The sequence below is a fragment of the Mobula hypostoma genome, chromosome 18 (genome assembly GCF_963921235.1).
Source record: "Mobula hypostoma chromosome 18, sMobHyp1.1, whole genome shotgun sequence".
NCBI classification, from domain to species: domain Eukaryota; kingdom Metazoa; phylum Chordata; class Chondrichthyes; order Myliobatiformes; family Myliobatidae; genus Mobula; species Mobula hypostoma.
This window is the reverse complement of record NC_086114.1, coordinates 14,335,930-14,359,119: the sequence shown is the minus strand read 5'-3', so window position 1 is coordinate 14,359,119 and position 23,190 is coordinate 14,335,930. Positions and strand designations below refer to the sequence as shown.

At 40.7% G+C, this 23,190-nt stretch overlaps 1 protein-coding gene across 2 annotated transcripts in view; it reads left to right on the top strand.

Moving 5' to 3' along the window:
* The first annotated feature begins 11,787 nt into the window (after positions 1-11,787).
* LOC134358351 (sorbitol dehydrogenase-like) overlaps positions 11,788-23,190 on the top strand; it is a 58,094-nt gene continuing 46,691 nt past the window's right edge. The window contains exons 1-2 of one of the 2 annotated variants that reach the window (XM_063070477.1): positions 11,788-11,900; positions 15,073-15,289. In XM_063070477.1, the coding sequence (XP_062926547.1) occupies positions 15,194-15,289 (96 nt within the window). In that variant the 5' untranslated portion in view covers positions 11,788-11,900; positions 15,073-15,193. Of the gene's footprint in view, positions 11,901-12,322; positions 12,453-15,072; positions 15,290-23,190 lie in introns of those variants that run through there. The other variant, XM_063070476.1, reaches the window with a different exon arrangement.

Genomic DNA, 23,190 nt, shown 5'->3' with positions numbered 1-23,190 from the left:
GAGGCAGCCAGTGGAAACACTGTACTCAGGTTAAAGCATACAACTCACCCTCTTGTTGCTCCCACAGACAGAGTGGGCTTGAACCAAACTATGTAATTACAGAGAACCTCAGAGAGGAACACCAGCCGGCCATGCCAGACCTGACCATAGCTGATGAAAACATACCCGGTGAAAACGCAAAGGCAGAAAATGCCGAGAGCGTGGCAGCAGACACTGAGAACATGTTGGAAAACCATGAATAGCCTGCTAAGAGTGATGATGATGGTACTCTGTAAAGAAGGGCTGGTTGCTGAAGGTAGATGATTAATTTTATAGAATAGTATAGAAAATTATTTGGGAAATAGATGGGGAGGGATTTTTGAGTTAAAGCAGAGATGGCAAGTTTCACCACTCCGATGGCATTTCAGACTGCACCCGGCATCTGAAAGCAGTCACCCCGAGTCTGAGGAGCTGGGCCCTTTTCAGCAGTTGAGCCAGTGATCGACCAGACAGTTCGGAAGGGGGTGCTACCGGGGAGAGGTCCTTGCAGACATTTATGTAGAGGCCACCCCAACCCCTTCCTGTACATCAGTGAGAGAGAGAGCCTGTGGGTGCTCCTGGAAGGAGAGTTTCAGCAACCAGAGGATAAAGGGCTGAAGACAAAGGAATGTGATTAAGCTGCAGTCAGCCTGCAGGGAAAGAGCAGGCACACCAAAGGAGCCGCATTCCTAAAGACTTGGAACAGCCTCTCTGCTTAACATTTGGTAGGTAGTGCTAGAATAGATATCGAGGTACATAAAATTGGGGGGGGGGGGGGAATTTCGAGACAGGGCATTTTTGCTGCCCTATTTGAGCAGATCCTCCTAGGTTGGCCTTTCCTCATACAAATTTAATTTGTCCAGGAGGGCCAAGAGGAGGAACTGTTAGAGTGGATTTTTTTGGTAGATGATTTGTTTGCACTTAAATGACTTTGGCCACCAGACTTCTATTTTAACTGTTTGACAAAGGACTGTGGATTGAGTCCACCACAATGGGCTTCCTAAAAGGTGTGAATACCAGATGCTTCTGGGGCCTGATGCTGTAGTTTCGAAGACAGTATTATCTATACATTATAAATATGAATTGTCTTCTATGTTAATACATAAAATGCCAAATAAATGTATTGTGCATTGAACTAAAGGCTGTGGATACCAACACAGACACATTGGCGTCGGAAGGAAAGGATAGTGTGATATTTTGTATGTAACTTCAAAGGGGAGCATTGTCTATGCATTGTCTGTAACTTTTTAAGTAGCGATTGCCTTTGTGTTTAGCATATAAATATCGAGCCCACATTTAGCTAGCAGACCTTTCTGCGGAAAGCATCTCTGTCAATATGATGCCTGCTTGTTGTGTCGAATAAAGAAGCTGCTTTGTATCTACCAGTGTCTCTGTCTCTCCAGTGATTTCATCCACGCTACAACAATAAACACCATTTGAATGAAGTGCATTTCGTGGCTGAGGTGACTAAAGAAACAGCACTGAGTTTTTTGGGGTTCCACTGTGGCATTTTGCGGACAAGACCTTGTTGTCCTGGAACGATAAGGAAACTCAGTCTCATGGCAACATTGTGCCATTCTACCCCTAATACAACCCACCATCACCTTCCCCCTCCCAATATATCATAGCACAGGGAACGCTCATTTGGCTAAGGTCAGAAAACATTTTGGTGGAGGTACATTGCCAGCTAAAATGTGTTTTGCTCAGCAGGGCTAATTTTTTTTAAGTTCAAAAGTCCTGTTTCTGAACTTAACTTTGGGCACATGGACTTCCTTTTCTGTGTGAGCTATTTGCCAACAAGTCCAAAGCAAAATATATTGGTCAAGGTCTGAGTAGTTATTGAGATTGATGAGCTTTATTTGTCAAATGTACATGGAATCATACAGTGAAATGCAGCATCTGTGACATCGACTTAGGATGTGCTGGGAGCAGTCCGCAAGTGTCGTCATGCTTCCAGTGCCAAAATCTACACTTTACTAACCTTAACCCATATGTCTTTGGAACGTCGGAGAAAATTAGCACACTTGGAGGAAACCACGATGTCAAAGGAAGAAGGTATGAACTCTTTAGAGACAGTGGCAGGATCTGAACCCCAATCTGAACACTCGTGCTGTAAAGCATTATGCTAACTGCTACGTTACTGTGCCCCCCAACTTCTTCATCGATCCAACAGTTTTTCACCTTCTCCCATGAGTGGCCCTTTTTGTGCTGTTGATACACCAACCTGTGGGACAAACAATCTGGAGTATAAAGAATAGTAGCAAGTTGCATATGATTTACTTGCAGCTGATTGAGAGAGAAGCAGAACACAGGGGGGTTTGTTACATGCACAGTTCAGACAGACTTTGTTATATAAATCTCTTGGGAGTCTCAGGAGATTCATCTTAATTTACTAGATGGTGGCTGATCATTAGAAAGCCAACTGGACCTAATAGGCAGACCTGCTGGATGCTTTGGAAGTAAGTGCAGAGATCATTATTTTCCATCAGGATTGTAGAAAGGTTCTACCTGAGACAAATGGTTTCTCTTTCATCTGCTTGTAAATGCGGCATTGTACGCAGCAAGCTAGACCATACAAAAAGGATTTGGCAGCAATAGAGGGTGCAGAAAAGAGTCATTAATATGTTGTCTGGAATGGCAGTGTGTAGTTATAATGAGGGACTGAATAGTCTGAAATAAATGAGGGTGAGTGGTGATCTTCTAGAGGTTTATAAAATTATGAGTGTCATAGATAGGATAGACAGATAGGATAGGATAGACAGAGCCTTTTTACATGCACAGTTCAGACAGACTTTGTTATATAAATCTCTTGGGAGTCTCAGGAGATTCGTCTTAATTTACTAGATGGCGAAGAACTAGAGGGCACAGGTTTAAGGTGAGAAGTGAGAAATTAAAAGAGATCTGAGAGGAATTTAAAGGAGATCTGACAGCAGCCTATCAGAGAAATTTGCTCAGTTCCACTCATCTCTCTCTTTTCCCCACCTTCTCTGCCTCTTAGACTAACTTGTTCCTCACTTTTTCAATTCCAGTGAATGGTCCTAGACCTGAAATGGGTGGCATGGTATTATAATAGTTAACTTAATGCTTTACAGTGTCAGTGACTGATCTTCAATTCCTGCCACTGTCTGTAAGGAGTTTATGTGTTCTCCCCATAACCACATGGGTTTCCTCCCGGTGCTCCAATTTCACCCTATATTCCAAAGATGTATGAGTTAGGGTTGGTAAGTTGTGGGCATGCTATGTTGGTGCCAGGTGCATGGCAACACTTGTGGGATGTCTGCAACACATACTTGGACTGTGTTAGTCATTGATGCGTGTCACATTTCTCAATATATTTTGATGTTTTGATGTACCTGCGACAAATAAAGCCAATCTATGCTCTGCTTCTCTTTCTAGAGATGGTCCTTGATTTGTTGATTGAACTTAAGTGTTTGGCAATGATGTCACTTAACTTGCATTTGTTTTTTTAAGTTCAGAAGAAACTTCATCATAAGCAACAACATCATCAAACAAAAATGAAAGAACTACAAGTGAATTACTGCATCAGCTGAAAAATGCTCAGCACTTGATTATGGGTAGAGAGGAGGTAAAGTGACAGGGCTGTCATCTTCTGTGGCTGCACAGAAAGACAAGTAGGTGCTGATGGGGAATGTCTGACGGGAGCTGATGTGGCACATCTTGCTTCCTGTCTCAGCCAATGCACGTTGGCTGGAATCATCTACGTACTCTTGCTATTCAGTAACAGTATCATCATTATGAATGGTGGTTGCCTTTGAACTAATACTGAAATGGAAACTTATTGTCACATGTCCTGAGGTATAGTGACAAACTTTGTTATATTTGGCATCCATACAGATCATTTAATCAGATCAGTAAATTGAGAAAGGCAAGTAGGTGATAGGGGGAAGCAAAGAGAAAAAGGCAGGTGGAACTCTGTGTGGGCATGAGAGGGTGAATATTAAGACAGCTACCGGAGGGTGATAAGCAGAAACACAAAAGCAACCAGTACTGAGACCTGATAAGTAAGGAAGGTCATAATCAGAACCATTAAAGAAGAGGTGGTGCCATTCCTTTCTCACAGTTTCTTCCTGTCTGCTGCATCTTCTCTTAAAATGAGGCCTGCATTCCAGGACATATGAAATGTCCTTTTCAGGAAATTTGGCTTCCCTTCTACTCTGGTTGAAGGAATCTTCTCCTACATTTCCTTTGTTTCTTGGACTTCTGCTCTCACTCCACCTCTCTTCAAAGAGAAGAGATGGAGTTAACTTAGTCCTCAATGTTCACGCTACCAGCATGTCACACCCAGCATGCCAATGATTTCTGACAGTTGTATCAGAACTGCATCACTTGCTACATCTTCCACTCCTTACTCCTATCTGCTCTCCATCACTCCCTGGTATGATTATCACTTCCTTTCCACCCATAAGAAGTAAAACACTTGTTTCACCTCCTCCCTCACCACCATCTGAAGACTTAAGTAGCTCTTAGAGGTCAAGCTAAGATTCACATACATCACCAACCTAGTCTACTGCATTTAGTGCTCCCGATGTTGCCTCCAAACTCAGACAAAGGGACAGAGCACCTGAACTCTGCAGTGCTTCCTTCTCCCATACTCCTGGCCACGTGCCATTTCAATTCCCCGTCCTATTCTTACACCAACCTCTACCCTTGGCCTTCACTGTCAGGGTGAAGTCCAATGCAAACTAGAGAAATAATGCCTTGTATGCCAGCTGGATAGTCTACAACCTAATGGCATGAGTTTTTGAGTTTTCCAAATTCAGGCAAACCATAACTCCTGTATTTCCTGTGCTATTTCATATGATCCACCTCAGCTCTTTTCATATTTGTCCCTTTTAAGCCCCAACATTCATATTCATCCCATTTCCCATCTACTGCTACCCCCACATTTCACTCACTAGATCCCCCTCCCTCAATTGGTTCCTTTTTCCCTTCTCTCCCCTGATAGATGTAATTACAAATGTTTGTATTAAAGATTAAAGGTAAGATTAGCTTTATTTGTCACATTTACATCAAAACATTGAAGTATACAATGAAATGTGTCATTTGCATCAACGATTGATATAGTGTGCAGGGGAAAGCCTGCAAATGTCGCCATGCTTCTGCCACCAACATAGCATTCCCGCAACTCACTAACCCTAACTTGTACATCTTTGGAATGTGGGAGGAAGCTGGAGCACTTGGAGAAAACCCACACAGTCGTGGATACAAGCTCCTTAATATTTCTCATACCATCTCACTGGCAGTGGGAATTGAACCCTATCTTATTACACTAATTGGTATGCTACCATACTGCCCCGTTCTTTATCAGAGTGTTACTTTCTTTATCAGATTCCTTCACTGGTAGCATTCGTGATTCTGATTCTCCCGTCCTCCTTCACCATCTCCTCTGCCACCTCCTCCATCTGCTCCTTTTGTTTCTGTATCTGCTTTCACTGATCTTCTGCTCACCTCTGTTTCTCGACTCCAACTCACCCACTTGGCTCCATTTGTTTGTCAATGTTCACCTTTCTTCAGTCTACCTATCACCTGGTTCCTAGCTCATCCCTTCACTATCCTTTATACAGTACTACCATTCTTCTCCACTCTCAGCCCTGACAGTCTTGACCCAATTTGTTAAGTTTCTCCTCCCCCTCCCCAACACTTGTTGCTGGATCCTCTAAGTTCCTTCAACATTTTGTTCTTTGCTCAATAAGTTGGTTGTTGTGGAAAATGGAGACATCTTATTTCTATATCTGGCTGGTATGCTTAGAGGTTAATACATGTGATTTGATACAATAATATACTATTTCACTGGCACTTTTGAGTTTTTAACTGGTTGCTAACTTCTGCTATTTAATAAAGTCTCATTAATAAAGGTGGGAGGAGAGATAGCTGCGCGTGCGCAGCCCTCCGGTGAAAATGATATCGTATCTTTTAAATAGGGGCCGTGGACAATTCTGATTTGATGGAGACAGGCGTGAAAGCACAGAGGAACATCTGGAGAAATTTCTGAAACGCAGATTCATCGCTGTTGTTACTGCGCGATCGAGAATCTTCTGGAGGGAAGGCCTCAAAATCCCCAGCTTTGCCTGCTGTTGGCGACCGAGATTGAGGTCGAATCGCTCGAATAGGGATGGTGCTCGGTACTCGGTGTCGGAGAGCTGATCAGAGGCTCGAAGTTTTCGGACGACTCAGAGTCGGACTGTGGTTGGGCATAGCAGGGAGAGTTTTTCTTCCTTCTCCCGTCTGCGTGAGATGTAGGACATTTGAGAGACTTTTTGAACTTTTTACTGTTCCATGGACTGTTCTTCATCAAGTTATGGTATTGTTGTACTGTTGTAACTATATGTTATAATTATGTGGTTGGTTTTGTTAGTTTTTTCAGTCTTGGTCTGTCCTGTGTTTTGTGATATCACACTGGAGGAAATATTGTATCATTTCTTAATGCATGCATTACTAAATGACAATAAAAGAGGACCGCGTGTCTTCATAATCTAATCTAAAAAAAATTTTGTGTTCATCAGAATCAGTTTATTATCACCGCTATGTGACATGAAATTTGTTAACATAGCAGCAGCAGTTCAATGCAATACATAATCTAGAAGAGAGAGAAAATAATAATAATAAATAAAATAAAACATAATAATAAATAAGTAAATCAATTGAATAGATTTTTTAAAATGTGCAAAAAACAAAAATACTCTATATTAAAAAAAAGTGAGGTAGTGTCCAAAGCTTCAGTGTCCATTTAGGAATCGGATGGCAGAGAGGAAGAAGCTATTCCTGAATCACTGAGTGTGTGCCTTCAGGCTTCTGTGTCTCTTACCTGATGGTAACAGTGAGAAAAGGGCATGCCCTGGGTGCTAGACGTCCTTAATAATGGACGCTGCCTTTCTGAGACACCGCTCCCTAAAGATGTCCTGGGTACTTTGTAGGCTAGTGCCCAAAATGAAGCTAACTAGATTAGATTAGATTAGATTATGAGGAACGCAGTCCTCTTTTATTGTCATTTAATAATGCATGCATTAAGAAATGATACAATGTTTCTCCAGAATGATATCACAGAAACACATGACAAACCGACTAAAAAACTAACAAAAACCACATAATTATAACATATAGTTACAACAGTGCAAAGCAATATGTAATTTGATAAAGAACAGACCGCGGGCACGGTAAAAAGTCTCAAAGTCTCTCGAAAGTCCCATCATCTCACACAGATGGTGAACCTCCAGCGCTGCAAACTTGCTGATGCAGCATCCTGGAAGCATCCGACCACAGTCCGACTCCGAGTCCGTCCGAAAACTCTGAGCCTCCGACCAACTCTCCGACACTGAGCACCGAGCGCTTCGACCCTGGCCCCGGTAACAGGCAATAGGCAAAGCCAAGGATCTGGGGCCTTCTCCTCCGGAGATTCTCGATCGCACAGTAGCAGCGGCAGTGAAGCGGGCATTTCAGAAGTTTCTCCAGGTGTTCCTCCGTGCTTCTCACGGCTGTCTCCATCAAATCAGGATTGTGCATGGCATCCTAGTTAACACATACGATATTATTCGGAACGGCCGCGTGCGCTGCGTCGCGCCACCATCTTCTCCTCCCTCCTCTTCAGTATTTACAACCTTCTGCAGCTTCTTTCAGTCCTGTGCAGTAGCCCCTCCAGACCAAACAGTGATGCAGCCTGTCAGAATGCTCTCTGCGCTACAACTATAGAAGTTTTTGAGTGCATTTGTTGACATGCCAAATCTCTTCAAACTCCTAATAAAGTATAGCCGCTGTCTTGCCTTCTTTATGACTACATCAATATGTTGGGACCAGGTTAGATCCTCAGAGATCTTGACACCGAAGAACTTGAAGCTGCTCATCTGTCCACTTCTGATCCCTCTATGAGGATTGGTATGTAATCCTTCATTTTACCCTCCTGAAGTCCACAATCAGCTCCTTCGTCTTATTGATGTTAGTGTCAGGTTGTTGCTACGGCACCACTCCACTAGTTGGTATATTTCACTCCTGTACGCCCTCTCGTCACCACCTGAAATTCTACCAACAATGCTTGTATCGTCAGCAAATTTGTAGATGCATTTTCATGAGAGCAAGCAAGATAGTCTGGCACATGTTTTCTCAAAGGCTGGAGCTATAAATTCTAGGATCCTCCCGAGCAAGAAAGATAAACTTATCTTATTAACTATAAGACATAAATTTAAAATAAAGAGGTCCATCTTGCTATTATTACATAAAGGCACAGATCAGTCCAGAGTTTTAATGGTGTTTATCTTCCCATAATAAAAAAGGAAACAAACTGAGAAGCACTTTAAAGCTTAAAATAGTTATGAGGGAAACCACATGATATCTTTAAATAGGCAGCATCATATTTCTGTCTCTTATTGCTATGTTTACCTGCTAATGTGTGTGGCGCGTGGCCAAGTGGTTAGGGCGTTGGGCTCACGATCTGAAGGTTGTGGGTTCAAGTCTTGGCCAAGGCAGTGTGTTGTATCTTTCAGCAAGGCACTTAACCACACAGTGCTCCAGTCCACCCAGCTGAAAATAGGTACCGGCAAAATGCTGGGGGTTAACCTCGCGAGAGACTAGCATCCTATCCGGGGGCGGGGGCAGGGAGAGAGGGGGAGAGACTTGTGGGCCACAAGGCTGGGGACAGACATTGACTTTGACTACCTGCTAATGTAATTACAAATCTGATATTTTACTTCTTCCTACCCCATTCCCTATTTTGCTGCCTATAATTTCATCACTGCTCCTTCAAAAACTCATTAGTATCAAAGTAATCCAATCCCCACAAAATATTCTATATCCACGCTGCAGCACCTCCACTCTCATTATTCCTCCACTTTTATTATTCTGTTCAAAAATTTAGAGCCATAATCTCAACAAGCTTCTAAACAAAAAGCTGGAAGCTGAAAGGAGATGGAAGTCCACGAGGCAGTTCTTGTTAGGGGGTCAGAGGTGGAGAGAGTAAGTAGCCTTAAATTCCTTGGTGTTAACATATCAGAAGACCTGCCCTGGGACATGTGTGTAAGTGCCATGACAGAAGGAATGAAGCACCTCTTCTTTCTTGGAAGTTTGTGTAGATTTGGCATGACATCAAAACCTTTGATAAACTTCTATAAATGCACAGTGGAGAGTGTCCTGACTGGATACATCATGGAAACACCAATGCCCGGAAACAGACATTGGAAAGTGATGAATACAGCCCAGTTTATCACAAGCAAAGCACATATATTTATAGAGCGCTATCACAAGAAAGCAGCATCCATTATCAAAGACCCCCACCATCTAGTCCCTGCTCTCTTCTCACTACTGACATTGGGCAGGAGGTACAGAAGCCTTAGTTGCAATACCACCAAGTTCAGGAACAGTTATTACCCTACAGGGTCCTGAACTGGGGTGGATAATTTCACTCACCTCAACTCTGAACTGATTCTTAGATCCACTCCAATTTGCCTACTGGAGCAACAGGTCCATAGCCGATGCCATCTCATTGGCTCTTCACTCAACCCAGGAACATCTGGACAGTAAAGAACATCCAGATGTGTGCATCTTTGTCGACTGCAGCTTAGCATTCAATACCATTATCCTCTCAAAACTAATCAATAAGCTCCAAGACCTTGGTCTCAGTACTTCCTTGTGCAATTGGATCCTGGATTTTCTCACTTGCAGTCCCCAGTCAGCTCAGATTGGTAACAACATCTCCTCCACAATCTCCATCAGCACAGGTGCATCACAAAGCTGTGTGCTTAACCCCCTGCTCTACTCACTTTACATTTATGACTGTGTGGCTAAGTACAGTTCCAATGCCATATTCAAGCTTGCTGATGACACCAGTTGTAGGCCAAATCAAAGGTGGTGATGAATCAGCATATAGAAGAGGGATAGATAATCTGGTTGAGTGGTGTCGTAATAACAATCTTTCACTCAATGTCAGTAAGACCAAGGAACTGATTATAAACTTAAGGAGAGGGAAACCAGAGGTCCATGAACCAGTCTCTTCAGAGGATCAGAGGCGGACAGGGTTAGCAACTTTAAATTTCTGGGTGTTACTATTTCAGAGGATTTGTCCTGGACCTAGCACGTAAGTGCAATTGTGAGGAAAACACGGCAGTGCCTCTACTTCCTTCGGAGTCTGCTGAGATTTGGCATGACATCCAAAACATTGACAAACTTCTATAGGTATTTAGTGCAGAGTATATTGACTGGCTGCATCACAGCTTTGTATGGAAACACCAATGCCCTTGAATGGAAAATCCCACAAAAAGTAGTGGATATGGCCCAGTCCATCCCAACTATTGAGCACATCTACATGAAACACTGTTGCAGGAAAGCAACAACCATCATCAAGGACCCCAACCACCCAGGCGAAGCTGTCTTCTCACTGCTGCCATCAAGAAAAAGGTACAGGAGTTTCAGGACTCACACCACCAGGTTCAGGAACAATTACTACCCCTCAGCCATCAAAGGGGATCACTTTACTTGCCTATCATGGAAATGTTCCCACAACCAATGGTCTCACTTTCAAGGACTCTTCATCTCATGTTGTCAGTATTTATTACTTAATTATTTATATTATGGTTCTTCTATTTGGATTTGTACTGTTTGTTGTCGTTTGCACTCTTGTTGAATGCCCTAGTTGGGTAGTCTTTTACTGATTTTGTTATAACTGCTATTCTATAGATTTGTTGAGTATGACCACAAGAAAATGAATCTCATATGCGTACTTTGAAAACAAAATTAAATTTGAACTTCTATTTGCAATCATCTAACCTTTCCATTCACAATCCCATCAAACTCTGCCCCCATGACAATATGCCACAAATGCATCCCTACAATCTCAATGATCCATGCAATGTAAAACACCAAATCTCAACTCACTGGATCTTAAACAGTGGACTTCTCAGTTATACAAATTGATGCAAGAATGGTTGAAAGTACATTTCATTCTGGGAGAAGTACATTTTCAAGCACTCACCACTGAATAGGTAATATTAATGTGATCAAATTTCCAGCAATAAGGAAACTGTCCTGTTCTGTGAATATACTGTAGTTGTGGGGTCTCAAAATCCCCTTCCCAAAAAACAATCTCAGCCCTTCACAACTATCTTACTCACTCTGCAATCTTGACATCACATAATGTCAATATTCATCTCCCCTTGCCATCTTTGAATCCCTTCTGTCTTACTTCTCCCCTTTCTCCCTCCCACTCACCCCACCATTGCCCCATTTGCTCATCCTCATTTCTTTATGTCAACCTCCTCTGCCCACCATGTGAACCCCTCTCCTCATATCACTGATCCTCTTGATCCGTGTTACCCCCTTCCCTTCTATATTTCTACCTCCTCCACTATGTAAACGTCTACCCAATGCTGACTACTTCTCTCTGTTCTATGTCAAGCCCTAGCTTCGCGTCTTCCTCCTTGCCCACCTCAACCTCTCCTCCCCACTTCAACTGTCCCTCATGTCAACCTCTCTTCGTACCAACCTCACTCCAAATTCATTCCTGTCTCCCAGCCAGCCCTGGCCCCATATGTCATTCTTTCCATGCTAATCCCTGACCACGCAACCCATACGATCCCCCTTCCTCCGAGCTAATCCATTATCCCCTGTCAACCCCTTTCCCCACGTTAACTCCCGAGCCATAATAACCCCCTACCCTATCCCAACCTCTTCTCCCCATACCGAACGCACCCCTACTACCCTCTCTGCCCCCCCCCCACACACGGTATCGGTCGGCCGCGCGACTTCCATCCGGTTGGGGCGCGAGCCGCAGTATGACAGTTGCACCGTGCCCTTCAGACGTCTCCCGCTTAGCGTCGCGCCTGACCAATAGGGAGCCGGCAGCGGGTCCGCCGCCCTCATCTCCGGGATCCGGCCGGCAGGTCAGTGTCTCCGGGCTTTATTCCGCGGCTCTCTCAGAGGACAAACGGGTGGGCGGCCGAAGGGGGGGTGGGCAGCACCCGTCAAACTGGAGCGGGCCGTGGCGCGCCCCCCGTTGCGAGCCCGGAGTTGTCGCACGCTTCCTGGTTGTGGGTCCGCAGCCTTCTCTCGCCGGAGTGTTGAACCGGCTGAGTTCCTCCAGCATTTTGTGTGTGTTGCTTTGGATTTCCAGCATCTGCAGAATTTCTCGTGTTTATGATAGAAGGTGGGTTGGGGGTTTGGTGAATGTGTCTGGGAGGAACCAGGTAGACAAGGAGGAGCGAGCAAGTGAAATTGGAGAGTTGAATTGGTTTCATGTTTTAAAAACGCAAACAACAGGAATTCTGCAGATGCTGGAAATTCAAGCTTGGTTTCATGTTTTCAGGTTGTAGGCTTCCCAGGCAGAACATGAGCTGCTGTTCTTCCAGTTTGGATTTGGCCTCACACTGGCAATGAAAGACGTCGAAAACAGATAGGTCAGAGTATGAATGGAGAGGTACATTAATGCAATACAGGTATAGTTTGTACCATTCTGAAACTTATTCTGAACTATTGAATGCCTGGGTTAATACGAGCGTGTTTAACATGGGTACGACCAAAAATTAACCCAACATAATGAATTAAGTCCCACTCAGTAACAATCATTGTTTTCAGAATGATGAAATCCTCTCTGTTCCAGAATGCAATCAGCACTCAACAGGAAGACAAGAGAAGTTAATATGTCATCCTTTTTATCTTACACTTAGACTGTCAGATATCTAAATACTATTGTGCAAAATAATTAAGAATGAAGATTATCAGACCAGTGATACAATATTATCTCTTGTTATTGTCACTGGCTAATTAACATCTTGGTAGCTAAAGCACAAGATATTTAAGATACTTAAGTGAAGTAAAATAGAATAGAAAAAAGACAAAGGTGGCCAGATTTTAGATTTAGAAACTAGATTTTAAGATTGGTGGAACTGTAGTCATCTGGAAAGGGAGTCCAATTACAAAATAAAACAAATAGATTTTATTTACTGTAGAAAATAATCGACAAAGGTTGACCAGCATCTGCAAGAGGAAAGGCATTATTAATGTTTAGGCTCCAAATCCTGCATCAGGTCTCTGGTTCATATTTACTGCCTGTGATTAGGATGGAGAATGGAGGAGAACGGAGAGAAAGAAAAAGTATCTCTGGCACAGGATGCAACAAAGCTAGTTTTTGAACATCTGTGTTAGACAAACCAGCATGATGTGCACCCGCATATGATCTAGGCAGGACTATAAGTCATTGTTAGGGAAATTAATTTGCTAAGGAATTCCAATTAAAGTTGGTCACTAATGAATTGGAACACATTGAGTAGAGAATACCTTTATTCATGAATAAGGGAAGAATGACTCGCTAACAGTGTGATCGTCAACTCTTCCAAAGAACAATAGACAAAGCTTTTTTATACCCACAGTCAATTACATCAAAGTTTAAAAACGTCAATCCTGTGCTTTTTATCAATTCCAACGAAAATGTCAGTCTCTTTTCTGCCCACAACACACAGATGGGTTATCAGAGCATCCTTGAAACTAAAACAGATTATTGCAAGCGTGCTGGAACCAAGCCAAATGATGAGTCTTTATTTATGATGTAAAGAAGATTCATTAAATCCTTAGACCCAGTAAGTCATTAAAGTACAAAAGTATAATTCGTTTTATATATTAGTACCAGGTAGGTGAAGGAAAACCATACCCACTCTTTAGTTGTCAGAAACTTGACAGCCCTTAGGGTCCTCCCTACAAATTATGGCCTTCTATTTATGCTGTTGTGTTGTGCACTAAAATCAGCACTAAGCATTTTGCTAATTAAAGGAAGGTGCAGGGTGCTAACAACTCAGATGTTTTAACCCTTCATTCAGAATTTTCTTCCACAATTAAGTTGCATAGTTCGTGGTGTGCAGCGGTAGGCTAAAGCAGGGGTCCCCCCGTTTTTGCACCGCAGAGCGGTTTAATATTGACAATATTCTTGCGGACCAGCCGACGGGGTTGGAAGTGGTGGGTGTTAATCACGACCGGAATATAGGTGATAAGTCAACTACAAGTCACATATAAGTGGCTAATACACTCAATTTTGTTTCTAAAAGGGATTATCTAACAAATTTAATATTAAACACACAGCGCATATTTTCCTCCCATGAATATAGTGGTAAGTCAATTATAAGTCACTTATAAGTCAATAGCATCATAACATTTTAAGTAACATTTGGATATTAAACACAGTGCATATTCCTCATATGAACATATAAAATCATTGCAACACACCAATATCGCTGAATCAGTGGGAGCCCCGGGCTTGTTTTCTTGCAACAAGACGGTCCCATCGAGGGATGATGGGAGACAACAATACTCGAAGGGAGTTCCTTATGTCCAGTCTATTCCGCAATTTAGTTTTCATTGCATTGAAGGAAGCTTTCTTGTTTTTTTTCTGTCTCTGCATTATCATCATTGTGAGGCCTTTTATGTCCCCTGCCACCTCTTCCAAAGAAACTCTCAAGTGATGTTTGTTTTTTAACTCATCGAGTGGTTGTAGGTTAATGACTGACTGATGACCTTGCGTGGGTAATGACCTCGTGTGCGTAATGACCTCGTGTGCGTTCAAGTTCAACAGTGGACGTGACAGGGAATGGAGAAAGGTACAGCTGACTCATGGTTTCATATCGCCAGACCATATCGTTTCCTCGCGGCCCAGTAGCACATGCTTTGCGGTCCGGTGGTTGGGGACCACTAGGCTAAACGGCAGCACCATGATTCTCTGCTGATCTAGGCATTAAGCAATACAGACACGCAGTTCTATAGTCTCACAAAGGTATTTACCCGACTCATTTGGCCAAAGTCCTCAATAGTTATAAAACTGGTTTCAGCTGAATTTCTCCCCCTCTGATTCAAGGCTTCCACTATCTGGCACATTTTGTAGTGGATGTCTTGACTTTATTGTGGGCAAAAGAGAAAAAAGTGGATTGAGAAAAGTCCATTTGATTACAGTATTTATATGTAGTTTAGGCTCAACTTATTGTTTTGCTCTATTGTTTATAAATTGTAGCAACAGATCTGTAATTGGTGAAATGCTTATAAATCCTTATCACCTTTGCTTGTTTTTCCCAGTTTCTATTTGTGCTGTTTTCAGTGAAAATGCATGTCTGAGACATCGGGTCAAGGATACGTTCAGTGATAAAAGGGCCTTTGGACTCATTTAGAATTGGTCATCGGCTGAAAGTATAAATTAATGCAAACCCCTGGAATCAGTGTGGGACTGGGACTAGCAATGGCGCAGCATGAAAACCTGTCTGTGGTGCTCTATGAAAAGAATGATCTGAGACTGGTAAACGATCTATCTCTTTTTCTATTGATTTGTAACTTTATAAGTGCAGGAAGAGAAAGGGGTGCAACTGACAATTTTGCAGTAGAAAGGACTAATATAGAGGTAACATTTAATTACACTTTGTCATCAATGATAATTTGATAATTTGTGAACAATTGTAAATCCTAAAAGAATAGGGAAATACACATGTAAATATTAAAGTAATTTATTTTATTTATCTGTTTACTCAAACGTTAACAAATTTGAATCCCGTTACTTGAATATGAAAAGCAGGCAGAAGTTGTTCAGTTTAATTTCACGATAATCTCTCCTGAATGGGGGTTCTTGGATTTTTGGTGAGTTTGAGAAGTCTTGTACTTGGAGAAGAACAGTGGATTGGAGGGTGACTATGTGATGATTCTCTAATATTTAACTGAAATGAATTTTTTGCAGTATAATTTTCATGTTTGTCATGCGCAACAAACTTTGTAGGTTATTTTGGTAGTTTTTGGAACATGTTCACAGATCAACTTAGCAAATAATTTTTCAAGACTATATAATTAGATTTCAGAACTGATTAAATGAAAACTTTTCTCAACAAGATTTTAAAGAAATTAAAATATGAAAATGCACTTAGCCCAAATATCTTTCATCTCACAGTACCATTAATACTTTTTTGCATACTTTGTTTTAATCCAGTGTATTGCTATGCTACATACTGTTACGAATCAGCAGCAATAGATATGAAATCGAGTCGGGTTTTTTTATAAATAAACAATGAAATTTATGCTTTATACTTTATTGTTGCTAAACAATTGATACTAGAATGTACAATCATCACAGCGATATTTGATTCTGCGCTTCCCGCTCCCTGGATTACAAATATTAAATATTAATAATGTTAACAATAGTAAAAATTAGTAAATATTAAACATTTAAATTATAAATCATAAATAGAAAAATGGAAAGTAAGGTAGTGCAAAAAAAAACCGAGAGGCATGTCCGGATATTTGGAGGGTACGGCCCAGATCCGGGTCAGGATCTGTTCAGTGGTCTTATTAACCTCTACACAAAAACATAGAACAGTAAACAATCGACTAACATAAACGGAAGTTAACAGTGTTATGCGTCTATAGTTATCAAACAGTCGAACTTAGAGACAATTCTCTTTTTCAATCTTTTTATTAGTTTCATAATAACAAACATAACATAGTAATGATACAAAGTTATTGGGAATACATTGTTGTAATTGACATAGTTAAATATAAACCCAGTTGACACTTAAATGTTAAAACTCCCAATCATACAGGATACAGATGAACAATATAAAACAAAGAAAAATATCTAAAAAAAAATCATGGAAAAGGGAAAAAAAATAAAACTATAACCCCTCAAAAAAAACTAACCTAAACAGTGTTAATCAACTAGACTAAAAAAAAGACACGGGCTTTTATGTAACATCATTAAAAAAAAAGCATTACTTTCGACGACTCTGTTCCTCTCAACAAATATTACAAAGAAATAGAATAAGTTTGGAAAAGGTCAAATTACATCATATGAAAACGTTGAATAAATGGCCAGGTCTTTTCGAATTTAATAGAGGGATCATAAACAACACTTCTAATTTTTTCCAAATTTAAACACAACATAGTTTGAGAGAACCAATGAAATGTGGTAGGAGGATTAATCTCTTTCCAATTCAGCAAAATGGATCTTCTAGCCATTAATGTAAGAAATGCAATCGTCTGACGAGCTGAAGAAGTTAAATGACTTGATTCTATCATTGGTAACCCAAAAATGGCAGTAATTGGGCGAGGTTGTAAGTCAATATTTAGAACAGTTGAGATGATATCTTTCCAATATTTTTTCAGCAAAGGACATGACCAAAACATATGAGTTAAAGAAGCTATCTCGGAGTGACATCTATCACATAAAGAATTTATATAAGAGTAATAATGAGATAATTTATCTTTAGACATATGAGCCCTGTGCACTACTTTAATCTGTATCAACGCATGTTTAGCACATTTAGAGGATGAATTATCTAATTGATAAGTTTTTTCCCATTTTTCATTCAGTTCAATGATCTTAAGTTCTCTTTCCCAATCAGCCTTAATTTCATTAGATACATCAGGACATATATTCATAATTGTATTATAAATAATTGCTATAACACCCTTCTGAAAAGAATTTTAAAAAAATTTTTTTCCAAGATATCCATTAAATATAAATTCAGAAAATTAGAAGAAACAGTATTTAAAAAACTTCTAATTTGTAAATATCTAAAAAAGTGAGATCTAGGCAGATTATATTTATTAGATCAGCACACATAAAAGTTGCTGGTGAACGCAGCAGGCCAGGCAGCATCTCTAGGAAGAGGTGCAGTCGACGTTTCAGGCCTAGACCCTTCGTCAGGACTAACTGAAGGAAGAGTGAGTAAGAGTCCCTTACTCACTCTTCCTTCAGTTAGTCCTGACGAAGGGTCTCGGCCTGAAACGTCGACTGCACCTCTTCCTAGAGATGCTGCCTGGCCTGCAACTTTTAAGTGTGTTGCTTGAATTTCCAGCATCTGCAGAATTCCTGTTGTTTATATTTATTAGATAATTGTTCAAAGGACATAGAACAATTATCCGAAAATAAATCACAAAATCGTACTATACCTTTGATTTTCCAATCCAGATATGCTTGATCCATAGTGGAGGGTTGAAAAAAGAAATTAAATGTAATAGGATTTGCTAAAATAAATTGGTTCAACCCAAAAAATTTTCGAAATTGAAACCATATACGTGAAGTATGTTTAACTATTGGGTTATCCATTTGTTTATACAATTTAGAAAGAGTAAAGAGAAGCAAAGTCCCTAAAATAGAACCCAGTCAAAACCCTTGTAAAGAATTACATTCAAGATTTACCCAATGTGGACTTGAAATTACGTCCAAGTCCCATAACCAAAATTTTAAATATCGCATGTTAATTGCCCAATAGTAAAATCTAAGATTCGGGAGAGCTAACCCCCTGTCCTTTTTAGATTTCTGGAAATGTCTTTTACCCAACCTAGGATGTTTGTTCTAGAAACATAGAAAAAAGGTGCCGGAGTAGGCCATTCGGCCCTTCGAGCCTGCACCGCCATTCAGTATGATCATGGCTGATCATCCAACTTAGAACCCTGTACCTGCCTTCTCTCCATACCCCCGATCCCTTTAGCCACAAGGGCCATATCTAACTCCCTCTTAAATATACCCAATGAACTGGCCTCAACTGTTTCCTGTGGCAGAGAATTCCACAGATTCACCACTCTCTGTGTGAAGAAGTTTTTTTCTCATCTCGGTTCTAAAAAGCTTCTCCTTTATCCTCAAACTGTGACCCCTTGTTCTGGACTTCCCCAACGTCGGGAATAATCTTCCTGCATCTAACCTATCCAATCCCTTTAGAATTTTATACGTTTCAATAAGATCCCCCCTCAATCTTCTAAATTCCAGAGAGTATAAGCCTAGTTGATCCAGTCTTTCATCATATGAAAGTCCTGCCATCCCAGGAATCAATCTGGTGAACCTTCTTTGTACTCCCTATATAGCAAGAATGTCTTTCCTCAGATTAGGGGACCAAAACTACACACAATGCTCCAGGTGTGGTCTCACCATGGCCTTGTACAACTGCAGTAGTACCTCCCTGCTCCTGTACTCTAATCCTCTTGCTATGAATGCCAGCATAACATTCGCCTTTTTCACTGCCTGCTGTACCTGCATGCCCACTTTCAATGACTGCTGTACAATGACGCCCAGGTCTCGTTGCACCTCCCCTTTTCCTAATCGGCCATTCAGATAATAATATGTTTTCCTGTTCTTGCCGACAAAGTGGATAACCTCACATTTATCTACATTAAATTGCATCTGCCATGAATTTGCCCACTCACCTAACCTAACCAAGTCACCCTGCATCCTCTTTGCATCCTCCTCACAGCTAACACTGCCGCCCAGCTTCGTGTCATCCGCAAACTTGGAGATGCTGCATTTAATTCCCTCGTCTAAGTCATTTATATATATTGTAAACAACTGGGGTCCCAGCACTGAGCCTTGTGGTATCCCACTAGTCACTGCCTGCCATTCAGAAAAGGTCCCGCTTATTCCCACTCTTTGCTTCCTGTCTGCCAACCAATCCTTTATCCACATCAATACCATACCCTCAATACCGTGTGCTTTAAGTTTGCACACTAATCTCCTGTGTGGGACCTTGTCAAAAGCCTTTTGAAAATCCAAATATACCACATCCACTAGTTCTCCCCTATCCACTCTACTAGTTACATCCTCAAAACATTCTATGAGATTCGTCAGACATGATTTTCCTTTCACAAATCCATGCTGACTTTGTCCGATGATTTCACCCCTTTCCAAATGTGCTGTTATCACATTTTTGATGACTGGCTCTAGCATATTCTCCACCACCAATGTCAGGCTTACCGGTCTACAATTCCCCGGTTTCTCTCTCCGTCCTTTTTTAAAAAGTGGGCTTACATTAGCCACCCTCCAATCATCAGGAACTAATCCAGAATCTAAAGAGTTTTGAAAAATTATCACTAATGCATCCACTATTTCTTGGGCTACTTCCTTAAGCACTCTGGGATGCAAACCACCTGGCCCTGGGGATTTATCTGCCTCTAATCCCTTCAATTTACCTAACACCACTTCCCTACCATCATGTATTTCCCTCAGTTCGTCCATCTCACTAGACCCTCGGTCCCCTACTATTTCCAGAAGATTATTTATGTCCTCCTTAGCGAAGACAGAACCAAAGTAGTTATTCAATTGGTCTGCCATGTCCTTGTTCCCCATGATCAATTCACCTGTTTCTGACTATAAGGGATCTACATTTGTCTTAACCAATCTTTTTCTTTTCACATATCTATAAAAGCTTTTACAGTCAGTTTTTATGTTCCCTGCCAGCTTTCTCTCATAATCTTTTTTCCCTTTCCTAATTAAGCCCTTTGTCCTCCTCTGCTGGACTCTGAATTTCAGAGTGTGAAAGTGTGCCACTTTTTCTGGCTAATTTGTATGTTTCTTCTTTGGAATTGATACTATCCCTAATTTCCCTTGTCAGCCACGGGGCACTACCTTCCCTGGTTTATTCTTTTGCTAAACTGGGATGAACAATTGTTGTAGTTCATCCATGTGATCTTTAAATGCTTGCCATAGCATATCCATCGTCAACCCTTTAAGTATCATTTGCCAGTCTATCTTAGCTAATTCATGTCTCATACCTTCAGAGTTACCCTTCTTTAAGTTCAGAACCTTTGTTTCTAAATTAATTATATCACACTCCATCTTAATGAAGAATTCCACCATATTATGGTCACTCTTACCCAAGGGGCCTCGCACGACAAGATTGCTAACTAACCCTTCCTCATTGCTCAATACCCAGTCTAGAATGGCTTGCTCTCCAGTTGGTTCCTCGACACGTTGGTTCAAAAAACTATCCCTCATACATTCCAAGAAATCCTCTTCCTCATCACCCTTAGCAATTTGGTTCACCCAATCTATATGTAGATTGAAGTCACCCATTATAACTGCTGTTCCTTTATTGCACGCATTTTCTAATTTCTTGTTTAATGCCATCCTCAACCTCACTACTACTGTTAGGTGGCCTGTACACAACTCCCACCAGCGTTTTCTGCCCCTTAGTGTTATGCAGCTCTACCCATTTCGATTCCACATTCTCCCGGCTAATGTCCTTCCTTTCTATTGCATTAATCTCCTCTCTAACCAGCAATGCCACCCCACCTCCTTTTCTTTCATGTCTGTCCCCCCTGAATATTGAATATCCCTGAATGTTGAGCTGCCATCCTTGGTCACCCTGGAGCCATGTCTCTTTGATCCCAACTATATCATATTCATTAATAACTATCTGCACATTCAATTCATCCACCTTGTTACGAATGCTCCTTGTATTGATACACAAAGCCTTCAGGCTTGCTTTTACAACACTCTTAGCCCTTATACAATTATGTTGAGAAGTGGCCCTTTTCGATTTTTACCCTGGATTTGCCTGCCTGCCACTCCCACTCCTTTTCCTTCCCTCCAGTGCCGCAGAGCCATCCATGGTGCCATGAACTCGGCTGCTGCTGCCTTCCCCTGATGAGACATCTCCCCCAACAGTATCCAAAACAGTATATCTGTTTAGGAGGGAGATGACCTCAGGGGACTCCTGCACTACCTGCCTACTGCTATGCTGTTTAGTGGCCACCCATTCCCTTTCTGTCAGTGTAGCCTTTACCTGCGGTGTGGCCAACTCACTGAATGTGCTATTCACGAATTTCTCAGCATCACGGATTCTGCCATATATCTGAGGAAATTTTGGAATCAACATTATCAAAAAAGATTTTGGAATAAAAATTGGTACCGTTTGAAATACATATAAAAATTTAGGCAAAATAATCATCTTGATAGCATTGATCTGATTGATCAATGACAGAGACATTGGTGATCATTTAGTAAACAAAAGTTTAATCTGATCAATTAAAGGTAAAAAAATTAGCTTTAAATAAATTTTTATGCTTTTTCGTGATTTTAACCCATAAATATGTAAAAGGATCAGTAACCAATTTAAATGGTGAACATCCATAAATAGGCACCTGCTTATTTAGGGGAAATAGTTCACTCTTGTTAAGGTTCAATTTATAACCAGAAAAGTTACTAAGTTGAGCCAACAAAGATAAAATAACGGGAATCGATTTCCCGGGTTTAGAGATATATAATAACAAATCATCTGCATATAATGATAATTTATGTATTTCATTTCCACCGGTAATACCAAAAATGTTAGGTGAGTCTCGGATGGCAATTGCTAAAGGTTCAAGGGCAATATCAAATAATAATGGACTAAGAGGGCATCCCTGCCTAGTACCCCGAGATAAACGAAAAAAGGGAGATCTTTGATTATTAGTACAAACCGAAGCTGCAGGGGTATGATATATCAATTTAATCCAAGATATGAATATCGGACTAAAATTAAATTTCTCGAACACACTAAATAAAAGCATCCCATACTGTCCCGTTGGAAATTTCTTCCGTAATATTAGTTGAAAAGAAGAAATCAATCTGTTCCTTCATGAACTTAACAAAGTCCGGGTCTTGAAGCAAATTAGAATTAAATCACCTTTGTCTATTAGTAGAAGAAGTGTCCATTAACTTGATAGAAAGTTTCATTGGAGCATGATCCAAAATGGCGATAATGTCATAATTGCAATCAGTTACAGATGGAATTAAACGAGAGTCAATAAAAAAAAAGTCAATTTGAGAATAAGAATGATAAACATGTGAGAAGAATGAGAAGTCTTTATCCTTAGGGTGTAGAAATCTCCAAATTTCTGAAATTCCAGCATCAATCATAAAAGAGTTGATAAGTGTAGCCGACTTATTTTGTAAAACCGGACTAGATATGGATCTATCCATCATAGGATTTAACCATAAGTTAAAATCACTGCCCATTATCAACATATACTCGTTTAAGTTAGGAAAGGAAGTGAATAAGTGCTTAAAAATTCAGGATAATCCACATTTGGAGCATAAGCATTAACCATAGCAACTTTTTTCTTAAAAAGTAACCCAGTAATTAACAAAAATCTACCACTAGGATCTGAGATAATGTCTTGATGAGTAAATGTAATTGAGGGATCTATAAAAATTGAAACTTCTTGCACTTTGCCTTGGGAATTCGAGTGGTACTGTTAGTTTTTCCAAAACTTAAAGAAATGGTGGTTATCCTCTTTCCTCACATGAGTTCCTTGTGCAAAAATAATGTGAGCATTCAGTCTTTGGAATACTTTAAAAAAACTTTTCCCGTTTTATTGGATGGTTTAAACCATTTGTATTCCAAGAGACAAAATTAATAATGTGAGCCATAACTTAATATTAACCCTTTGGTATATAAA